Below are 10,289 nucleotides of genomic sequence, written 5' to 3' on the forward strand. Positions count from 1 at the left end.
TTCAAATTAACGTGTTTATTGTTTTGTATATGTATACGCAACAATCTATAATCTTCTTAAAAGCATTTAATAATCTTACATTCCAACAATATTACAGTCTTATTTAAATGCTATAATTGTCACTTCAAGAATACATATAATTATTTTGACAATAAAATCATTTTAATCGTTATAAACTTCGATTTGAAAATATGCTATTTTCTATCCAATATTGTTTTCTGTCCATTCAAGAAAATTATTCTTAAATAATAAGCATATATTTTTCTCGATTGAATTATATAAAATTTCTTGTTCAGACGTAATATTATCTCATTTTAAGATTTTCACGTTGAAACTAAAGATATTTTCAAAAGAAAAATTTTATTTTTTTCTGTGCGGTATCAATTTGGAGTCAAAGAGTTTTCATAAGTTCAGTCAACGACTCAACACTTTTAAGGGGATCCTACAGCTGTCTGTTTTATCGACATTCTTTGTTAGAAGTAATCTTTTAATTGGCTTTATAGACATGCAAAACTCTTTTACGGAATTAAAATACGCAGCGAAATCTAAACTATGCTGGTTGATTTTATATAAAAAACAAAAAATTTTTTAATTTTACTAATTTTTAGTACACTCGACGACAATATTTGCTTGATACAAGAATTCTACAATAAATGCAATGTATACAAAATGACACCAGTATACTCTAGGGACAATATATAAGAACAATGTCGTGCAATTAAAACTAAGATTAATAGCCTAGAAAAAGTTTACTTCTAATAAACACACCCATACAGCACAGAAAGATTGAAGGAAGATTGCAGAAATGTTACATTGCAAGATTGCAATATTGCAGCAACGTTGCGCAACATTGCTGCAACGTTTCTGGAGGATTGCAGCAACGTTGAAATGTCTGCCCTCAGAGAGATTGCAGTGCAACATTATAGCAATGTTGCAGTGCAATATTTTTGGAATAATTTGTTGTTGTACATAAGCAGAGAACTTACTAATTACATATGCATCCGGGCCTTTTTTAATACACAGCAAGCTATTGCGAAGCAACCTAAGGAGATTATGTCGCTTCGCAATAGATGGAGATTGCGAGCAACACCGCACTGATCAAGTACTTAATAATTCGCGCATGGTAATCAACGAAAATAACATTATAAAATTCTCGTAATTAGAAACATTTTTTAAATAGAAAATATAGTATTTTTATTATTTTTGAAACATTGCTGCAATATTGCTATCGAAAGTTTGAAATTTTATGTCCCTGCAATGTCTCTGCAAGATTGCAACGTTTCTGCAATGTAACTGCAACCATCTGTGCTGTATGGGCAAGTCCAGAAATCCAAGTCTAGAAGAAGAGAAAAAGAGCAGTATGGCGTGTAGAAATATTAGTTGCAGGCTTTTTCGAAAGTGGTCGCTGCCAATCATCTGCCAGATTATCAGTAAAGCCATGGTGTTGACGATGCTAGTATTCGATTCAAAATCTCAGTCTGAGCAATGTGCAGCTAATAAAATTGCTGCTTTTTCGTAAAAGTTGAAAATTGATTGGCTATAAATTCCTCGGACCGAATTCACCGAAAACACCGGTCTGAGGTGACATTTAAAGTAGAACTTGGAATTAAAAATGTCGATAATTGACGTTTTTAATTCCGTCTCCTATCTTATCGACACTGATCGAGTTTGCCAGCGGCTTTAGGATCCCTTTAAAAGTTTCTCCGTTTGCTCTTTCTGAAACGGCCGATTCAATTGCAGATGCACATATCCCGTGCAGTAATACGCTCGATTGTAGGAGCACGGAGCGACTTCCGATGGACGCTTTTTGCAAAGACGGATATTGCATGTGCCCGAAAGTAGACACTGACATTCAAGCTTGCTCTAGCATCAATGCATCTCTGCACGAGACTAAAATTTCAGGTGATACGATCGGGAACGCGACTCGAGTGTATGAGAGATCCTGTTCCATTTGCCGAATTTTCTGAATAAGACCCCGATGTCTATGAAGTAATTCCTTTTTAGGTCCACTGCTTTATCGAATATGCAAGCACGATCAACACTGCAACTTCCTGGGCGGGAAATGCAACAATAGTAATAGTCAGTGCGTCTGTTCACAAAATTACGTGCCGTCAAGCAACAAACAACAGTGCGTCCCACGTAAGTGTGGAGAGATACGAAAATTATTTTACAAACGTTGTCTAGTCGAAAGCGAGAGCGATGATTAGGAATTTTTTTTAGTTTCAATATAATTTAACGTTTCTTGAATCATCATTACTTGTAATTATTTATTTCTAGTAGTTCTAATAATCAATTCTAACGCTTATACGATTTCTTTAAACAGGGATCACTTCGTTCGAGGCTTCTTGCACAGATAAAAATCAATGTATAGCGTTCTCGGGGAACGCTACTTGTGAGAATAATACATGCGTTTGTCTATCTGGCTATCATTACGTAGACAACGCATGCTGGAAAACAGTCGGTAAGTGTTATAATAATGTCTATTTTTCACAGACTAACATATTGTGTAAGGAAAATAAAAAATTTGCATGTTTTCCTTACAATCTGAATAAAATTCCTTGCTCTCGTTGATTCAAGCAATCAATAAAATATTATTAAGAAACTTTTTTTTTATCTCGGTATAAATGAAAGGATTAATTCAACCGGTAGGAATTGTTTCCAATAAAAATGTTAACTTCTTAACTTACTGTCCCTAATATTCTTCTCAAAATGTAATAAAAAATAACAATATTTTCTATAATAAAATTAACAATTTTATCTATGCTAACAAAAGGTATTACTTGATGAATTATAGTATAAGAAACTAGAAAATTGAGAAGAAATAGCACCTCAACTAATACAATGTAAGACAATGTTACGGTGAGAAAAATAAATAAGTTTGCGTAAACTAAGAAATATGGTAATAATAATGCAAAATTATTGTATTAATGAAAAATATATTACTAATACAAAAGGTGTATCACAGTACCATTGTGGCATTAATCATTTTTTTAGAAACAAATATTTGTTGAATTTACATATGATATATTGTCGTGTTTATAAGATCTAAATATTATGCTTTTTCATTAACAGTTCGTGCAACTGAAAGATATAATCTTTAACAAACCGCTACATCGACATAATTCGACTAACAATTTTTATACTGTTATTGTACAAATATTATTAAACTTACACCACATTTCTTATTCTGGTTATCTTTTTATAATGTATACTATTTTTTTCACGACTTTGGAAAACCATTTGCAAATGTTTTCTTGGGAAAATATACCTTAGAAAACCTTAACATTGTAACAAATTAATAAAATTCATATGGCTCAAATGTGATAAACACAAATTTGAAGGAATAAAGGACTAAGATCCGTGTCAAGGTGTTAGTGTCTAAATATTTTATTCTAAATTTATTGTGAAAAAAACATTGACATTTTACTTTAGAAAAATACGAATTATGAAAAGTGAATTTGAACATTTTAAACATTTATTTAAGGTAACTCTAAGAATTATAAAAGGTATGTGATATACTTTATAATACCGCGTGTGGTTTTCTTCTTACGAGAAAGTGCTATGCCGCGCGGCTCTCTAGAACTTCGACAGGCTTGGCTATCTAAAAATTACTTTAAGTGTCCAAAATTACTCTAAAATTTCTCAAGTAAACTTTTAACTTCTTTAAGTAAACCCTTAGATTTAAAAGATTACTTTTAAAGACTTTAATTTAATTTAAAGCAAATGTTCCGAAGGGTACACAAGGCGTCATTAATGCCTAGTCATCTGAAGTTGCACGCGGATCGAGGTACGTTTGAAAAGCGTGCGATTTTCCAATTCTTCGTGCGTCACGACTAGGGAAACAGCGAATCAGCATTGCCAGTTTCAATGTCATAATACACGAAGAGTTAGAAAGTCGCACGCTTTTCAAACGTACCTCGATCCGCGTGCACACTTTGGCACCGTTCTAACCAAGAAACTATCAGTTCGCGGAAACACTTGTGTAATATACAAATTAAATGACTTACGTGTACAGATCGAAAGCAACTTGCTATTCCGGCTAAATGAAAGAACAATATGGCATCACTGAAACTAAGTTTGTAAGTCTAATAAGAAATAATAGTGAGCGACACACACATACAGTACATGTGTGACGTCATTATGACATTATCATGATTTTATTCAACATTTAAAAGTTTTCTAGATATGTCCAGATAACTTTTATGTGATAAATAAAATTGTGATAGTCATAATGACGTCATTATGAGTTTTATGTTCTATCTGGGTATCATATTACGAATAGTCAAACTAATGTCAAAATTATGTCACGATTTTGACATCAAGAAAGCATCAAAAATTTATGCAACTTGACATCATTTTGACGAACTAAAATTTGATTATATTTTGACATCATTTTGACTTTTTTGTTCTCCTTGGGGTGTTGCTCACTATTAATTTTTATTAGACTTACAAATTTAGTTTCAGTGATGCCATATTGCTTTTTAATTTATTGTTAGCCGGAATAGCAAGCTGCTTTCGATCTGTACACGTGAGCCATTTAATTTGTATATTACACAAATGTTTCCACGAAACAGACAGCTTTAGGTGCAAAAGGTGCAAAAGTGCAGAATCACTCTAGCATCCCTTTAATAACACTCCCTGTATACCGTGTATTTAAAGTAAATTTTCCCAAGAGTTGCATTCTAATTGTTAACATTATTTGATTTTCTCCGAGTGTAATCATGTTTGCAGAGTACAATCAGCAGTGCACGAAAACTCAGGAGTGCTCGCACATCGAGGGTAGTATCTGCACGGACAACATGACATGCAGATGCGCGGCGGAAACAGTGCTAAGTACGGACGGCAAGAGGTGTTTGGCGGCCGCCAGGAAGATTCAAGACGAATGCACGGAGTCGGTACAGTGCACAGCGACGTTCGATTTCTCCACTTGCGTCGATAAGATGTGCCAGTGCGGGCAGAATTTTCATTACGAACACGAGATGACGAGATGTTTCCCCAATAAAGGTACTAGCGAATTCTTCATCCGACCGTTCTTCCAGGAAATCATCTAAAAACTAACCGTTTTCTACGTTTGGCAGCGGTCGGCGATGATTGCGTGAATAATTACGAGTGTTATCAGGCTGAAGATTACGAGAACGATCGGCCGAACAAGCCTATGTTGTGCAGGTTTAACAAATGCACTTGCGCCGACAATTATATCTTGAACAAGAACGAGTGTGTCAGCACCGGTAAGTAGAAAGCGATGTATTTGACATGCATATCTTATGTAAAACGAAAAAATTAATAATTATTTGCTCTGAAGATGCACCTCGAGTTTATTCTCTTTTATTCGCTAATTCTCGCTTAACGCCTTTTACATTTGCAGGCTCGTCCTTCGTCGCGTCCTTTGCGGCAATAATCATCCTTGCGATGGCGCTGACTTTCTTTTCATAAAGAACAAAGTTTGATTTCTTTGAAGAGGCTTGATAGATACTCGATAAGTTATTTTAAGTTAAGGAGTTGAATTTTCAATAATTATAATATCGTGCAACCACAATAGAAACTTAATATCATAGAGGAAGGAACGCAAGTACGACTGGCTCGGCTGAAAAGGCAATCATTCTCGGATTATTTACTTGAGAATTAGAATTGTTTATGCTACCGTTTACTCGAGACTTTTCTCGAGGTTTTCCACGAACTTGGCGAATTTCTCACGAGTAATCAAAATATAAACGCACCGGTCTTAGCCAAATGGTGCCACGCAATTCAAACTATATGCAATCAAAGAACCTACTCTATAGGTAAATGTGTGTGCGCGTGCGTGTTTGTGGAACTGTGTGATGACTGTTCGAGAGTGAGAAAGAGAAATAGGAGGGAGAGGGGGAGAGAGAGAGAGAGAGGGAGGGAGGGAGGGAGAGCGCAAGTTAAACCTGATCGCAAACTTCGACGATAAATTGCAATTTTATTGCACATATGGATGTATTTGAATGATCGAACTTGCGGTTTATCTGTAATATACTCAAATGTACAAATTGTACTTGTAATATTTATGTAACACTTATATTTAAACGACAGAGTTGAAACGATAGAGCGGATAATGGCGAGGTCTCTTTGGGTGCATAAAAATCGGCCGTGTTCGTCACTTTTATTCTCGTCGTTAATTGCCAAGGTTGCAGCGTTACAATTTTCCGTAACAATTGCGTGAAACCGGATGTGAAGGAAAAAAACGAGCAGCGTAGAAAAATGAAACGATATCAAACGCTGTTGTAACTGCGCAACAAAATACTCGCGGCGAAGGCGACGACCAGCGACGACTGAGGCTCGAACCGAGGCGCAACGACGTTGTTTAAAGCCTTCCACTCGCGTGCATTTAATTAACGCGGTTATTAATATGCGGATGTTGATGTGTTCCATAGTGCTAGTGTTTCTTAAAGCGATGCAAACTGGGTAGAATTCACGGATGCAAAAGAGAAAATTTATAGTTAGTCGTTTGAAAATTCTTATTTTTGCGTGCGCTCCCCTTTTCAGGTCAATCCACAGACACGATGACCAAATAATCCTTTATTTTGCGCTACTTTTGCGATTGTTTAATGAAAAATAAGATATAGCAAGCAACAATGGCGTTTATTTCTTTTCAATATTTATTGCTCCAAGCTTATACGTACACGTTATCTGTGGCGCGGTTTTAAAAGAGCAAATATCAAATTTTCAAAGCGTATTGTATATGTATACACGTATTGCACAATGTATAAATTTTATATTTATGTACTTAAATAGATAGCTTCGAAATTTTGATGTGTGCTCTTTCAGAATCGATGTTGAACGTTGGCATTTCTCTGCGTTCATCTAATATAGTATCGATCTTTTGTACTATTTTAATGAAAATATCATTTCAATGAAAATTAGCTTTCAGCAAATCTTTTATTATAAAACTACATATACATAATATTATATTTTATACGTTATATTGCAGCGATCATATATGTATATATTAATATAACGCGCGGTTTCTTGTATACATTTCTTATACGAATAAAATAATTATGTAATGTGCGATTTCGTAAATATATTTCTTATACCAACGAAACGATTCTATTTGTCTTTTATATTCGAATCTTGCTCTCATTCGCATAAATAGCTAATATTGTTATGCATAAACACACACACACACACACGCACGCACGCACACGTACACGCACACGCACACGCACACGCACACGCACACGCACACGCACACAAGCATACATACATGTATCGTTAAATTTGCAGAATACGATAATTATTAGTACAATTATACGATTCTGTCTCTTTTCCGTCTCTACTAATACGATAAAATATATAATACGTACAACAAAATATTTTATTATAAAATTATATAATATAATATTATACATATAAAATATTGTATTTTGTATATTATATTATGGTAATATCATATGTTATAACATGTCGTTTCTTAAGCCTACATTTCTTGCGTTAGCTTTTGTTAACTAATAATAATTACTCGCGTAGAATGTATTTTATACCCCAACGTACGTTGTATCTCAATTTTCATTGTTCTCTTTGAAGATTTACAATTGAAACAGTTAGTAATATTTTTAATGTTTTCCAGGTAAACACAAGTGCAAAAGTTCTTCGTTCATTGTGAAACAACTTGTGCAGAATTCGATTGATTAATAAGTTCTATACTGTAAATTTAACAAATTTCCTGAAACTAGAGTGTATTTTATACCTCACGCGAATAACAACCCTAGTAGCACAGTGCATTGAACAAACATTGGTTAAACATTGGTTCAATATTTGGTTGTGTTGGGCCAACGTTTAGCCAATGCACTGTGCTACTAGGGATAGAGCTAAATATATCTCTGTAGCGATATTGTTCATTTATTACATTCGTATAAATCGTTTCTCAAATAAATCGTTAACTATATTTTGTATATGCATATATCATTAAATTTGTAGAATATAATAATTGTGAATGCTATATTTCCACTACTCCTAAGATAAAATATGTGATATAATAATAATAATTAAATAAATCATATCACATGTTATATGTATATTGTATATACAAAACGGCAGAGTAAGTTGAGCTTTTGTCCCGTCTATTATAAAGCTACTATCTATGCTAAAAACACACTTTCTACTGAAAATTCCAAAAAGAAAAATTAGCGAGACTCCTACTATCTATTTTTTTAAATCCTGAACCTTTCTTTTAACACCCTGTATAGTTTGTTTGTCATCAACGCTAAATGTAATGACTTTGTCAGTTGTTGTCACGCTTATATTATGACAGCAACACATGTCCACTGCTTCAGTTTTCGATGATTTCTCGAGGTAAAAGGTATGCGGTTATACATACAGTATATTTCTATTATTAAAAACTTATTGTGATGAGATATTTTAACTACAGTTAATTGCTTTAATAATAAGTAAGTCATTATGAATACAATATACTTAAAATGTGTCTTGCTTCGAAAATTTAGTACAATCATGTACAAAGCATGATTTCAAAGAACGAGTTTACAAACATTCTCGTGTTTCGTCCATATCACTTTTCAAGGTTAACAATAATTTCGCTTGAAATTGAAATATGTACTAGCAACGTTATTTCAACTTTTCTTATAAATTGTTCATATTATATCACTTAGCTTAAATAATTTAAAAATCGAATATTTATAAAATCGAGAAAGATGCTAATATTTGTTCGTTAAAATATATTTCGCGATAATTAAAAACTATAAAGGTAGATAGTATATGGAAAATACCTAATGTATGTACATACATATACAATATTCAATGCAGGACCAAGCAAAAATATTTTTATAAAATATTTATTTAATAAAAGTAGCAATAGTAAAATTTCTTCATAAAATAAACATTTTGTACAGATATTTGTTAGTAGCATTTAACCAATAAACATTTTATAATTAATTGAAAATTGTTACATAAAGCAAGAAATTAAAGATAGTGGTTAATGATAGTCGATGTACATGTCTTCGACGATGTATGTATGTCTTTCGTGTCTTCCTCGTTTCATACATATAGTAAATGAAATCGACATCTGAATATTATATATCTTAACTATCCTTGTCATTAATTACCTAGCGGAAATGATGCTTTGATATGAAAATCAAATAAGAAACGAGAACGCCAAAAATTATTGGGCTACCTATATCTTGCCCAAACCTAAAAATTAGCGTATTCTTATTCGATATGAAAATTTGATTGAGAATTACATCTCATTCTGACTACAACAATGATAGAAGAATCCTTAAACTACATTTCATACAAATTTGTTTTTTAGAAGAAAATAAAACAAAAGGAGAATTTAACAGTACACCTAATTTTCTGCTAAAATTTTAACAGATACATACATTTGTTGTGCCTCTCGACGCAGTCGGGGCACGGGATGTGATTCGGGATCGTTTGCCGGGTTCACACAACGACTCTAGGTCGACGATTCAACAACCGTTTAAATAAAAGACTTCTTTATTCAGAACTAGTATAATTCTTGCACTCGCGTTAACAGCAGTTAACCGTATCGTTACTTAGTTTAGATTGACCCGCCTTCCTTCCTTTCCATTCCTTTTTATATCAATCGCGCTTGGCCCTGTTGTCAGGCCACTTATTGTTTAATAAGCAGTTGTTCTCTTAGCAACTGTATGCACGGCTTCGATGGATTCGTACTTTGCTCCGGATACTCGTTTTCGTCGCATGCGGCAGGTGTTATCTGATACCTTGCCGCGTGCGAAGTCGTCGTCTGATGTGCGGTATATCGCACTCATGACACATTTATAATCACAATTTTTTGTATCGTCAATCTTGTCAAGATATCGTCGAGATCGAGATCAAGATCGTGATTGCAGAAATCTCGTCTTGTTTTGTTTCGTGCGCACCTCTTGTACTTACTCCCCCTCGCTCGCGACCCTGGCTGCTGATGCTATTCGGCAGGGGCGAGCGGAAAGAAGCACATCGTCAGACAGCGCGTCCGCCAGGAAGACGTCGCATATTATAGTGCCCGAGTAGGATATCGGAAGCAGGTAGCATTTTGTCAGGGCGTGCCCGAGGTTCGTAAAGGGCCTATACAGGCATGCCCTAAAATAGGCCAGGCAATGTAGGGCCCAGATAGGCATGCTCTAAAATAAGCTTGCCATCGTTGGGCCTAGATAGGTCCTACTAAGGTAAATTCTTAGTGGAATTTCCTGAACGGGCCCTGAGTAGGCACTGACGTAAATACCCCTAACAAGGCATGCCGTCGTTGGGCCTAGACAGGTCCAACAAAGAAAAATTTCAAGTGGAATTTTCTA

General features: G+C 34.5%; 1 protein-coding gene across 3 annotated transcripts in view; it reads left to right on the plus strand.

Moving 5' to 3' along the window:
* LOC105559414 (prion-like-(Q/N-rich) domain-bearing protein 25) overlaps positions 1-7,032 on the plus strand; it is a 31,725-nt gene extending 24,693 nt beyond the window's left edge. For 2 of the 3 annotated variants that reach the window (XM_012007672.1, XM_012007671.1), the window contains 6 exons: positions 1,741-1,902; positions 2,005-2,139; positions 2,324-2,461; positions 4,732-5,004; positions 5,079-5,228; positions 5,366-7,032. In XM_012007672.1, coding sequence (XP_011863062.1) covers positions 1,741-1,902; positions 2,005-2,139; positions 2,324-2,461; positions 4,732-5,004; positions 5,079-5,228; positions 5,366-5,433 — 926 coding nt within the window. In that variant the 3' untranslated portion in view covers positions 5,434-7,032. The remainder of the gene's footprint in view (positions 1-1,740; positions 1,903-2,004; positions 2,140-2,323; positions 2,462-4,731; positions 5,005-5,078; positions 5,229-5,365) is intronic. The other variant, XM_012007673.1, reaches the window with a different exon arrangement.
* Positions 7,033-10,289: the final 3,257 nt, after the last annotated feature.

Source organism: Vollenhovia emeryi, unplaced genomic scaffold (genome assembly GCF_000949405.1).
Source record: "Vollenhovia emeryi isolate VEMERY1.0 unplaced genomic scaffold, V.emery_V1.0 DF939274.1, whole genome shotgun sequence".
Classification (NCBI taxonomy): domain Eukaryota; kingdom Metazoa; phylum Arthropoda; class Insecta; order Hymenoptera; family Formicidae; genus Vollenhovia; species Vollenhovia emeryi.